General features: G+C 33.0%; 5 protein-coding genes across 6 annotated transcripts in view; 3 read left to right on the plus strand and 2 right to left on the minus strand.

Annotated features, from left to right (window-relative positions):
• Positions 1-2,997, plus strand: part of LOC126755528 (sterol regulatory element-binding protein cleavage-activating protein) — a 40,769-nt gene extending 37,772 nt beyond the window's left edge. The window contains exons 8-10 of the mRNA XM_050468163.1: positions 1,157-1,371; positions 1,447-1,801; positions 1,995-2,997. Of these exons, the coding sequence (XP_050324120.1) occupies positions 1,157-1,371; positions 1,447-1,801; positions 1,995-2,173 (749 nt within the window). The 3' untranslated portion in view covers positions 2,174-2,997. The remainder of the gene's footprint in view (positions 1-1,156; positions 1,372-1,446; positions 1,802-1,994) is intronic.
• A 90-nt stretch (positions 2,998-3,087) lies between these two features.
• On the minus strand, positions 3,088-4,133 carry LOC126755544 (UPF0587 protein GA18326). Its single transcript, XM_050468195.1, has 2 exons — positions 3,734-4,133; positions 3,088-3,678 (listed from the first exon to the last, which is right to left on the minus strand). The coding sequence occupies exons 1-2, from the start codon at positions 3,990-3,992 to the stop codon at positions 3,440-3,442; spliced, it is 498 nt and encodes a 165-aa protein (XP_050324152.1). The 5' UTR covers positions 3,993-4,133; the 3' UTR covers positions 3,088-3,439.
• Positions 4,134-5,036: 903 nt separating this feature from the next.
• Positions 5,037-5,474, plus strand: LOC126755545 (COP9 signalosome complex subunit 9). Its single transcript, XM_050468196.1, has 2 exons — positions 5,037-5,123; positions 5,258-5,474. The coding sequence occupies exons 1-2, from the start codon at positions 5,073-5,075 to the stop codon at positions 5,384-5,386; spliced, it is 180 nt and encodes a 59-aa protein (XP_050324153.1). The 5' UTR covers positions 5,037-5,072; the 3' UTR covers positions 5,387-5,474.
• Positions 5,475-6,250: 776 nt separating this feature from the next.
• On the minus strand, positions 6,251-7,721 carry LOC126755541 (F-box/SPRY domain-containing protein 1). 2 transcript variants are annotated; one of them, XM_050468190.1, is made up of 5 exons: positions 7,524-7,721; positions 7,037-7,393; positions 6,706-6,979; positions 6,540-6,630; positions 6,251-6,465 (listed from the first exon to the last, which is right to left on the minus strand). In XM_050468190.1, the coding sequence occupies exons 2-5, from the start codon at positions 7,339-7,341 to the stop codon at positions 6,371-6,373; spliced, it is 765 nt and encodes a 254-aa protein (XP_050324147.1). In that variant the 5' UTR covers positions 7,342-7,393; positions 7,524-7,721; the 3' UTR covers positions 6,251-6,370. The 2 variants fall into 2 exon arrangements, with proteins under 2 accessions (XP_050324147.1, XP_050324146.1); XM_050468189.1 differs by having other exon boundaries at positions 7,037-7,721.
• Positions 7,722-7,942: 221 nt separating this feature from the next.
• Positions 7,943-10,363, plus strand: LOC126755534 (probable peroxisomal membrane protein PEX13). Its single transcript, XM_050468170.1, has 3 exons — positions 7,943-8,884; positions 8,959-9,185; positions 9,414-10,363. The coding sequence occupies exons 1-3, from the start codon at positions 8,253-8,255 to the stop codon at positions 9,893-9,895; spliced, it is 1,341 nt and encodes a 446-aa protein (XP_050324127.1). The 5' UTR covers positions 7,943-8,252; the 3' UTR covers positions 9,896-10,363.
• The last annotated feature ends 1,387 nt before the right edge of the window (positions 10,364-11,750 follow it).

The raw sequence follows: 11,750 nt of genomic DNA on the forward strand, positions 1-11,750 counted from the left end.
GTTGTTTGTAAGTCCTAAAACTAAAAGAGTCAGATATAGGGTTATATATACCAAAGTGATCAGGGTGACGAGTAGAGTTGAAATCCGGATGTCTGTCTGTCCGTCCGTCTGTCCGTCCTTCCGTGCAAGCTGTAACTTGAGTAAAAATTGGCTTGGCCCCATGAGAAAGTTAAGTTCGAAGATGGCCAAAATCGGCTCACTGCCACGCCCACAAAATGGCGAAAACCGAAAACCTATTAAGTGTCATAACTAAGCCATAAATAAAGATATTAAAGTGAAATTTGGCACAAAGGATCGCATTAGGGAGGGGCATATTTGGACGTAATTTTTTTTTTGGAAAAGTGGGCGTGGTCCCGCCCCCTACTAAGCTTTTTGTACATATCTTGGAAACTACTATAGCTATGTCAACCAAACTCTATAGAGTCGTTTCCTTCAGGCATTTCCATATACAGTTCAAAAATGGAAGAAATCGGATAATAACCACGCCCACCTCCCATACAAAGGTTATGTTGAAAATCATTAAAAGTGCGTTAACCGACAAACAAAAAACGTCAGAAACACTAAATTTTACGAAAGAAATGGCAGAAAGAAGCTGCACCCAGGCTTTTTTTAAAAATTGAAAATGGGCGTGGCGTCGCCCACTTATGGACCAAAACCATATCTCAGGAACTACTAGACCGATTTCAATGAAATTCGGTATATAATATTTTCTTAACACCCTGATGACCTGTACGTGAAATCGGTTAACAACCACGCCTTCTTCCAATACAACGCTATTTTGAATTCCATCTGATGCCTTCTCTGTATAATATACTATATACATTAGGAACCAATGATGATAGCGGAATAAAACTTTACACAAATACGGTATTTGAAAAATATGTAAATGACGGATAATGAAATCTCGATTATCACTTTATCATGCGAGAGTATAAAATGTTCGGTGACACCCGAACTTAGCCCTTCCTTACTTGTTTTCCTATGAGGTAATATAAAGTCGACTTAAAAAATTTTTAAGCTCAGTTCCGTTGGTACATGGTATAATTGCTATAAGATATGCTCCTATGTAGCCTATTATAGTTTCGGTGCAGCCGAAGTTAACGTTTTTTCTTGTTTTTTTATAATTATTTGTTTAACCTTCTTTCATTCCTTACAGCGCACACACGCACCAGTTCAGCTGGTAGTATCGGGTTAATGCACCATACGCAACAACAACGCGGATATTTTGCTGGTCAATCGCCGCCTCCCTCTAACAAGGAAGAAATGAAAATCACCTTAGAAGCCGTGCGTTTCGCACATCAACAGCCCATTACCTGCATGGAGGTGTCCAATGGTATGGTCTTCACTGGTAGTCAGGATCACACACTTAAAGTACGCAATCAAAGCAAAATATTTCTAATATTTTTTTCAATTTAATGATTTTTGTGCATTTCGTTCGCACACCAGGTGTACAGCCTAACAAATGCCAACATCGAATACACACTACACGGTCATTGTGGGCCAATAACGTGCCTTTTTGTCGACCACTGGCAACCTGGCACGGGTGGCTCTGGTTCCCAGGATGGTATGCTATGCGTATGGGATTTGTTCACTGGCGCTTGCATGTACAATATACAAGCGCATGATGGTGCCGTCACGGCGTTGGTGTGCGCACCCACATATGTTATTTCTTTGGGTGTTGATGAGCGTATTTGTGTATGGGAACGTTTTCAAGGCAACCTATTGACTACTATCAATATATTGAACGCTTATTCGCGTTTATTGATGTTGACACCATCGTTGCTTGTCACTTGCAAAATGGGTGAGTATTTTTTCTTTATAAAATGATTTGAAAAATACTGATTAAACCATTAATATTATTTAAATTTAACTAAAGGAGAGATACATCCGCAATTTGTTGTGTTTGCGATGCTTTTGAATAAATATTTAAATTTTTAATTTCATCTGACGGATTTTTTTGATATTTATTATTTTTTCTAAATTCTATCTTTCAGGTTCCCTCATCGTTTGGGATGTGCGCACTGGTGAACCAGCGCGTGAAGTTAAACTTGATCGCGCGAATTCTCTACTCTGTCCGAAAACTTTAATGCTCACTGGTGATGCTGTTGTGTGCGACTATGGGAATGAGTTGCGTGTGGTGCGTTTTCCTGTCGTTTCAGACAAATACAGTTGAACGAGCTGCGCACTAGTTGAACCTAATAATTACTAATAATAATAATCATAAGTGCGTCCACACACAGTTTTGATAGCAAGTTTAAAAAATATTGTCTATCTCAACTACTATGTACGTCCATAACTCACACAAATCACCAGATTGCCTGATAGCCTAGAGGTTGTGGCTGAAGCCTTGTGGTGTTTATTTTAGACGATGACTGCATTATATTCGTTAAAACTTTATTTAATGAACTTAAAGCCTTCTCAGAGAAGGTACGTTTGTGTAGCTTCGCTTACAGACATCGCAAAAAGGAGGATTAAACTAAAATAATTACATATATTTATACAGGCAATCAAGTAGTCAAATTCGGTCTTGCTGTAAAAAATTTTACAAGACTAAAAAATTGTTTTTGGTTTACAGTAGCGTTCATACTCTTTCTACTATTTCTAATATCTATACACATATTTTAGACTGCAACTGTGTACATTTTAGTAACACTTTATTTTATTTGAGCTTTAAACTCTTCTCCGCAATGCGGATATTTTGCGTTTGCCTTAAAAGTATACTTTAAATAATTGCATGCCTTTTATAGAACACTTTTTATTCTGAATTCGTTATTTTGCCTTTTAAAACTGAACTGACTTTCATGTTTCATTATAAGTTCCATTAAACTCACAACCAGTTCATTTAATATCCTACCAAAATTATGTTTTAGCTTAGTTATATATAAGCTTAGTAAATATAAAATACATACATACGTATGTGCACATATTTTTAGCCCACTAATAGGCGTTTTAGCTTTTTATTTATATTTTTATATTTAGCCTTAGGTTTAATTTGGATATTGTAACAAGAAAATACCTATGACACATTTGTATATTTTTAACAGTTCTCCGATTTATTTGAAATAAATTGACTCCAAAAAACAATAATTCATAACAAAAAAGGATATTTATTTCTTTAGCATTTTTATAAGGAATCACCACTCTCCCGTTTAAGGAGGTTACGATAATCTATACAATTAATAATATCATCTTTTTTATTTTTTTTTTCGTCCGTTTGTTTAATATTATCAACAAATACATTGCAAAATTAATTTTTACGATTTTTATGAATTAGGTTTATAAATCTATTGATATTGATTCTCCACAAACACAAACTTTTACAAGAATATCATAGGCAGCGAACAAACACTTCATGTTGTCTTTAAGCAACTGTTCAACTCTATAATACATACGTGTATATACATATATGTATGTATTTATATAATGTAGAATTTTCATATTATTTCTTCAATTTTACAAATTGCGACGCGAATTCATATACACCAATAGATTCTTTATTCTTCTGATCATATTCAACCCAATCGTCTTCGGATAGATCCACATCTTCGAACGTTTGACCATTTTCTGCAGAACGCACTATCCAGCCATTACGCGGTGAAAAGTCAATAGGCTCCACTCCACGGCAATCGAAGACCACAATTGTTTTGAACTTGCCCGCATCTTCATGTGTGTAAGGCGCTGAAATTAAATCATTCATTGCAATATTTTTAAAATATCTTTAACATCTTATTACAATTCGTTTTTTCCACTATATCAATGCTGTTTTCACGGCCACACATTTTACATTTCATATAAAAGTTGAAACCTTCAGGATTTCGTGCTTCAGCACTTGCTTGCATACGCTCTGATTCCGTTATGTCGTGCCATTTGTCTGACGGCTCACCACAATTAGAGCATTTTATTTTCACAAAAAACGGATAATCCGGGTGATTTGTTTCCAGTCTATCGATATTCTCTAAAGTAGCAGAGATTTGCAAACCAATGCGAACCATTTTATACTTATTGTTGAACCTATTTTACTTGTGAAGAAATTGTAGATCAAGTCAAATCAAGTTCCTTTAATTCTTTGCGGTATTTGCCGAGTTTTTTAGGATTTTTTACTCGTAAACAGCTGTTAACAAACTGTCGGACTGCCGGATGCCAATTGGTATGACCCTTTTTCATAGTAAAAACAATCGACAAAATGAATGTTTTTAAATTTATAATATAGTGTCACTAATAGCCCTGACAGACGACAGCGCTAATATGCATTAGTGGGCTTAATTTACATTTACTTGCGCATTTGACCCATGTTAATGCAAGTTTGTAATAGACCTGACAGACGACAGCGCTAATATGCATTAGCGGCCTTAATTTACATTTATTTGACCAATGTAAATGCAAGTTTGTAATGCACAAGAATTTCGTGCATTTAGCTGAATTTACCAAATTTGAGTAGGCAACACTGCTCAAAAATGGCCGATTTTTGCTATTTTTTGACAGATGTCGCTTGAAATCTGCCGCATGGTTTGTGTTTACAGCTTCAGAGGTAAACAGTTTTTATGTTGCTAATTAAATTATGTGCAAGTATATTAACAAAAACAAATTTTAATATTTTTAGATGGCAGAAAATAAACAACGCACAGTTTGCTATCCATTTTTCCAATATTTTTAACTTTTTCGCACATTGATTTTCCAAAAATACCAAAATTTCTATTAATAATTTATCTTATTCATTTTTATTTCATTTTTTTTTAAATAAATAAACAAATTTCACTATCAGCTGTCTAAATGCACAAGTCTGTCACCATAAAATTGCAATGCGCCTTAGCGTTTAATTTTGCTCGTCTGTCAGGGCTATTATACCAAAACTAATATAAAAAAAAACAACGTCTTATTAGAATTAACTGGTAACACTGACTCTAATAAATAAAACAGCTGACTAAACTTTTTTGGCATTTCCTTATCTGCAATAAATTTATTGTTTAACATTTCGTCGGACAACGCTTTATTTGCAAAACGTTAAGTTTACAAACATTGTTCAAGTAGCAAGTTAATTATATACCAGTACAACGGATCCTGTATTGCGCGAAATGAAGCCAACACCGGCTGCCGATGAAATGTTCAGCACGGATATGGAAGAGGTATGTTTACCGAAGAAGATGAGACAACGCATAACACAGTTAAGAATTTCGTCAGGATAATGTTTACACTGAACTCATAACCTATTTTGTTATGACAAAAACATTTTAAAAGGATTTATATATCTGCATTACAGTCGGGTAGCTCCTCAGGTCTACTAATTGATTTGCCAACTAATGAGAAGCAGGTGCATGCCGACTTCTACAACGATTTCGAGGATTTATTTGATGATGATGATGATGTGCCAGCAAAGACTATTGGTTAACTTGATATCAAAAATTCATTTTGGAAATTATGTTAAATACCTATAAGTAAATACTTTTAAATAATAAAACATTCATTTGAATTTTCAATACGGTTTTATATTTTCTTATATTTACATATACATTTTCACTTAAATTATGATTATTTTTGAGTAAAATAACATTAAAGGACCGAATTTACTACTTACAATATTTGTAAAATATGCATTCAATCTTAAAATAAACTTAAATTAAATTAAAGTTATATTTACATTTTTTAAACTATTAGCTAAACAGAAAAGATGGACTAGCAGTGGACCTTACGAAATTAACTAACAGAGACACTTTGAAGAAACGTTTCAAAAATTACGCTGAGAATAAGGAATTCTGTGACACCTAACTTACAAATAGAATTTTTATTTTGTTTCACATGGGTGTATTTTTCTTAAGAATAGTTAGAATTACTAAAAAAATCCTACCTGTTAAAATTAACGTGCGTCAAAGTATGCATATAATAGCTGAAATAATCTCATGGTACAAATATTGCACACTTATTACCACAATTCAAATTACATTGAATAAGCTGCTTGTTAACGATATTTAAATTTGATTCCCACATCACCTAAAATACAGATAATTAAACTCCCTGTACTTTTTCTATGATTTTCTGACCAGTGCTTTTGAAGTTCTTGTTTTTAAGAATAAACTTACAATAATAGTTTTGTGAATTAACTTAAATTTGACTTTTGATTAAAAGCTATTATCTGCATGAGATTGTTATTGGTCATAATTTGAATCTAAATTGGATTTTTAGGTGTTCAGAAGTTTAGGTGCTTTTCAGTAGTTTCTTGATTTGTTTGTATAGTTAGAAAAATTAAGTATAAAAGTTATGCTTTTAAAATCATTGCCTCTTCTTGTGTGAAAACGTATTTCTTTTACATAGAGTTTATATATGTCTAATTATTTTTTTACCATACTGTCTGTAGAAAAAAATACAAATAAAAATTTCAACCATCTAACGGTGGTCCTAAATACACCATTGAGACCTCAGTGTTCCCATATACCGCGGACACCGTTGGATACAGCTTTTTGTCTGGCAAACCTGTAATATATAGATATTAGTATTGCATTGACAATTCCAGAAAAATTGGGTGATTTTCTGGTATTAGAACTTACCCTTAAATGCTACACCTAAAAATTCACTGTTTTTTTCGAAAGATAACGTGTTATCATCACAATCGAGTATGACGCGTATCCGTTCGCCGACCTGAGTTTAATTAACAAATAGAAAATATCAGAAAATAGATTATATAATATTTAATATGCAATCGATGTGCCCTACCTGATACTTTGGTGGATTATTTAACAAGGGATAATTTCCTTGCGCATCACCATTGTGCAGCAACATATTCTCCACCAAATTCCATCCCCAACTCTGATCGTCTGAACCCAATAAGGCCACATAACCGTGACATTGTAAAGCTGCTTCTTTTGTGGATATACCAATTACGGCAACCGTGCCAAGTGGTCCCTCCCATATGACCTCCCATGAGTGCCGTCCTTGTCGAAAACCTATTTTTCCACGTGCCGCGTCTGTGCTTTGTGCAACGGGATTGCTATAAATAATTTTCGTTAAAAATTTTACATTTGTTTTGTAGTTTATTTATACTTACCGATGCAAAGTAAACCCATTTGGCTTTATATAAACATTACGTGAGCAATCATTTGGGTTCCAGGCATGATAATAAGCGCGTAATCTTTTTTTATAGGTAGTAACTGAAGACAACAAATCTGATTTTAGAGCCTCTTGTGGTAACTTTCGCAAACAATGCATTCGCCATACTTCTGAGCTTTCATCATTCAGAAAATGGTACCAATTCCAGCAAACCAAAGCGCAATTTCTCAAATCACGTAAATCCAAATAAGAGAAGATTACCTCTAAAACATTGTAATTCGTCGCAAGAAATGGATCCACCATTATGAGGTTTGCAGTATGACGGTTACTAAATACGGTATCACTCTCTGCTAGTCTTCACCGGTTATAGATTTCCCCAAATAATGTGTAAAAATAAGAAGCTAGTTATGCACCAATTGACTATTTTGGCTACTATTTTTAAGTATCACGAAGCAATGTGTTAACAGTAATTACAATTACAGTACCTAGTTAGACATCATTTACACTTTCAAACGAACTTATCTTCTTTTATTAGTTTTATGTTGTTTATGCATTTTCGGTACTTTTCACACTTTTATAAAGTATTAATTATATTAATATTATATACTAGCCTCACTTAATTGCATAGCAATAATTTTTTACAAATCTTTAACAAAACTAAAGTTACAACGCTTTTTTGACGTTTTTCTTCAAATCTAATTCGTTTCATTTTTACACAATGACGTCAATATTTGTGTCTTGGATAAACGGGTAGTTCGTAAAGCGAAAATTTCAATAAAAACTGGATTCCGTGTTGCCATTGGTAAAACTGAATTTACTTAAACCAGGCAACGAATATCATAATTTATGGCCTCTGCAATATTTTTTCTAAGCTTGGCAGCGCTAATACATTCCAATGTTATGTTTTTGCAAACTGTCAAAATATACAAATTATCATTCGATTTGATTCACATATTTGGGGATAAGTTTATTATGTTTTGTACGTTTTGTTTGGAGAATAAAGTCTGAAAAGGATATTTTCCGTTAAAAGAGAGTTTATCTAAACCAAGGTCGAAACAAAATTAAATTATTTGTGTTGAATTTCAATGAATAACTCGCGATAGCAGGTTAAAGTCAATCGATAAAATCACTTCCACTCAATTAACATTTGGAACAAAGTTCAAGCTCTTCGTTGGTGAAAGCGAACGACCACACAGTTTCCTAAACAAAAAATAATGGTGGATAACGGCGGAGCTACAAATAATTTCCGAAGTCCTATATTGATGGAATCAAATTTGATGCCACCAGCAGGAGTGGCAACTGGCGGGGGAATACGGACTATTGGAAATAGCAGTGACTCACAACTACACACACCCTTCGCTGGCAATATACGTGCGTTACCTCCACCACTGCCACAAGCTCCGTATACTACCAACACCGGCTATAGTACCAACAACACTTATGGTGCATATGGTGGTTATACAGGTTACAATAATTTTGGTAACAGTTTTGGCTCATACGGTGGATATGGTAGTTATGGCGGTTACGGGTCGTTTGGAAGCTATGGAGGTAATTTTGGTGGTGCGTACAATCGTTTTGGCATTGGCGGCATTAATCCTATGGATCCTGAAATGCGTTTCGTACAAATGGCGGAAGCGAGCGCTAGACCTGCGTTTCAAAGTATCGAATCGCTGGTGTCAGCTATTGGAAATATAGCGGCAATGCTTGATTCTACATTTTTTGCACTGACTAGTTCGTTTCGTGCTATATTGGGTGTAGCATCGAATTTTGGACGATTAAGAGGAGTATTTGCACAGTTTTGGCAAACATTCGCCATTTTTCGTGGACTAACATGGATATATAAAAAGTAAATTGATATTATTTAATAACTTTATAGTTATTGTTATAATTATATTGCCGTTTGTGTTATTGAAATTGTAGAATAATGTACTGGCTTCGTTTATCAAATATTGATCCGTCAAGCGAGACGTTCAAACAAGCTTTCGCTGAAGCCGTCAATGATTCTTCACAACAATCAGGTGCACCTAAGTTACCTCACAAAGGTCAATCCCCATGGCCGGTATTGGCTTTTATAAGTTTTATATTTACAGCACCATACCTTATAATGAAACTCTTGGGTACAGTTACAAATACAGCGCAGGAGGAAGGTAAGTACATTTGTGTGATTCTATAAATACACTTTGAACAAGTACATACATATGTAATTCTTATATCTATAATAACAAGATATCTGCTTATATCTTATCGTCATCTCTGATTTTTTTGTTTACAAATCAGTATAAAGTACAAGTATTTTAATTGCATATATTTAAGATTAGATAATAATATACAAAAAAATATTCTACAGTTGCTTAATCATATTGGGTCTGTTACAGCGCGTAATCCGATAAAGTGGGTAAATCCTATCGAAACTGTTGCGATGTATGATTTTCAAGCCAGAAATCCTACTGAATTGAGTATGCATGGCAACCAACCTTTGCTCATTGCGCCGAAAGAAATACAAAATACTCTCGGAATGTTGAACACCGGCTGGGCATTAGCCTGTACTGTGGACCATCAGAATGTTGGCATTATACCGATAAATTATGTGAAAAGTCCGCAACAATTGCGTGAAGAACAGCAACAGCAACCAAAATATGAACATCAACAACAGACGATATCACAGATGGCAGAGCCGAACATAAACAAAGAACCACAGCCAGCGTTAATGGACTTATCAGCTTCGTCTTTTCCGGCACCGCCCTCCAATCAACAAATTGATGGTACGGACTCTCTGCCTGATTTTGATATTGCACCACAACCACTTGGCAAATCCAATTTCTCGGTATTAGCGCCCAGTGGCAGCGAAGAAATATAATGAGATGCACTGCGGATAGTTCAACATTACATCATAAATATTTTTAAATTTAAACATAAAACGTTGAGAATTCCGCTTGTTCTATTTAAAAAGTTGAGCACTAGTTAAAAAGTTATGTACTATGAACTTTGATCATTTTGTTGGAATATTTTTTATCTTTTTTCTTTAATTTAAATAGGTGTATAGTAAACTTAAAAAAATAAATAAATATATTTTTGCATAATAATTTTGTGCGCGAATTTATTTGTAAGCATGACTTGAAAAGCCGTTAGGCTAAACTAAACTATAAAACAAGTATATTATTTGTAAGACAAAATCACTGTATTAGAATTAATGTTATTTATGGCATGTGGTACCCAAATAAAAAATTTATAATGTGCTAGATGATATATTCATACATATTAAAACATATATACATACATACCAATAAATCAACCATACAAATTCGAACAGTAAGGTAAACTTTTATTTCATGTTATATTTTTACTTTGTTAATTTATCAAAACCAAAAAATATTTAGGTAGATCTACTTGTACTGTACGCCACATTTAAAAATACAAATCAGTAGAAAACCGATATTTCGAAACAACCGATTCCGTCAAATTTAATTTGACCATTGCCATAAGACTATATACATACATAAGTAGTTGTCTTGAAAATTAGTGTTTCCTCTATAACATAAAGATTACGAAATTTTTGTCAAATCAAAATTCAAAATATGCAAACTTAAAATAAGTAGGTTGATCGGAGAAGTTTGCTTTTTAATTTTTTTAATCTATCCCTAAAAATTCTAAGTTCGTATAATAAACACCATAAAATAAATAAATGAACTTTATAAATGTTTCATTTAACAGAGCTGCCATATAACATTTCACTTATTTACAAAAAAGGGTTTACCGTTTACCTTCATATACATATGTATAAATAAAATCAAGAAGATATTTTTCATCTTTTTATAAATTTAATTCAGTATAAGTAGTACACTTTATTTTACCATCTCATTCTACTTTGCTTCAGTTCAGTGTCGCGTACAAAGTCTGCAATTGTGATTTTCATATGTCTACAAATTATATAGTGTTTACAGCGTTTTGTTAGTCTAAACATTTAATATTATTCTCAATAATAAATATTGAATTATAACTACTTATTTGTGTTTCTTATGTAATATACAGCTACTATATACTTGCTTTTCATCCTTCACAATTTGTATGTGAATTTGAGTTAAAAAATGTTTTTAAGATATTTGCACAAAAATTTTAGCAATTTGACCAATTGATTGGCTTACATATTATTTGTATTTATACCAATTTATTATTGTATATATTAAATTTTAAATACATTTTGTATTTATGGCGTATGCATGGAAAGTGTGCTACACTTTTTGTGCATTTTCCAAATAAATTAATAAAAGGAAATAAATTTTTTTCACTTTTATTACTTTCTTAACCATAAAAATGGTGTCATTTCTTGATTTAAAACATGCCGATTTGGTCAAGACTGTTTTTGGAAGTATTGGACGTTATCACTGAAAGCCCTATCCTCAAAGCATGCATATTGACACCAAATACGTTTCGAATAAACGTACTTTTGCATTAAAAATATTGTTTGAAAATCAAAAAGGTTTCTGTGTTTATTGAGGCCTTTCCTTTTTATTTTATGTAAACCATGTAATATTTTTGTTATCAAATATGCTTTTATTTTTTATATTTTATTTTATTTGCGCCAATACTTCTTACACTTCTTCTAAATTGTAAATTAAGCAAACCTACATATACATATATAAATAATAGAGAGCTTCTCAACCAATTCTTAATAAAAATTTAGGCTTTTTGATTTCCTAATTCCTTATTTTATT

This window comes from Bactrocera neohumeralis, chromosome 4 (assembly GCF_024586455.1).
Source record: "Bactrocera neohumeralis isolate Rockhampton chromosome 4, APGP_CSIRO_Bneo_wtdbg2-racon-allhic-juicebox.fasta_v2, whole genome shotgun sequence".
Classification (NCBI taxonomy): Eukaryota; Metazoa; Arthropoda; class Insecta; order Diptera; family Tephritidae; genus Bactrocera; species Bactrocera neohumeralis.

What these genes read in the sequence shown, in the direction of transcription:
- LOC126755541 (XM_050468190.1), bottom strand. Translation starts at nt 7,341, where the DNA reads ATGGTGGATCCATTTCTTGCGACGAATTACAATGTTTTAGAGGTAATC. An exon ending in AATGGGTTTACTTTGCATCG is followed by an intron (nt 6,980 to 7,036) that starts GTAAGTATAAAT and finishes AATTATTTATAG; the next exon opens with CAATCCCGTTGCACAAAGCA. An exon ending in ATAATCCACCAAAGTATCAG is followed by an intron (nt 6,631 to 6,705) that starts GTAGGGCACATC and finishes AATTAAACTCAG; the next exon opens with GTCGGCGAACGGATACGCGT.
- LOC126755545 (XM_050468196.1), top strand. Translation starts at nt 5,073, where the DNA reads ATGAAGCCAACACCGGCTGCCGATGAAATGTTCAGCACGGATATGGAA. An exon ending in TCAGCACGGATATGGAAGAG is followed by an intron (nt 5,124 to 5,257) that starts GTATGTTTACCG and finishes TCTGCATTACAG; the next exon opens with TCGGGTAGCTCCTCAGGTCT.
- LOC126755534 (XM_050468170.1), top strand. Translation starts at nt 8,253, where the DNA reads ATGGTGGATAACGGCGGAGCTACAAATAATTTCCGAAGTCCTATATTG. An exon ending in CTAACATGGATATATAAAAA is followed by an intron (nt 8,885 to 8,958) that starts GTAAATTGATAT and finishes TTGAAATTGTAG; the next exon opens with AATAATGTACTGGCTTCGTT. An exon ending in AAATACAGCGCAGGAGGAAG is followed by an intron (nt 9,186 to 9,413) that starts GTAAGTACATTT and finishes GGTCTGTTACAG; the next exon opens with CGCGTAATCCGATAAAGTGG.
- LOC126755544 (XM_050468195.1), bottom strand. Translation starts at nt 3,992, where the DNA reads ATGGTTCGCATTGGTTTGCAAATCTCTGCTACTTTAGAGAATATCGAT. An exon ending in TATAGTGGAAAAAACGAATT is followed by an intron (nt 3,679 to 3,733) that starts GTAATAAGATGT and finishes ATTTAATTTCAG; the next exon opens with CGCCTTACACACATGAAGAT.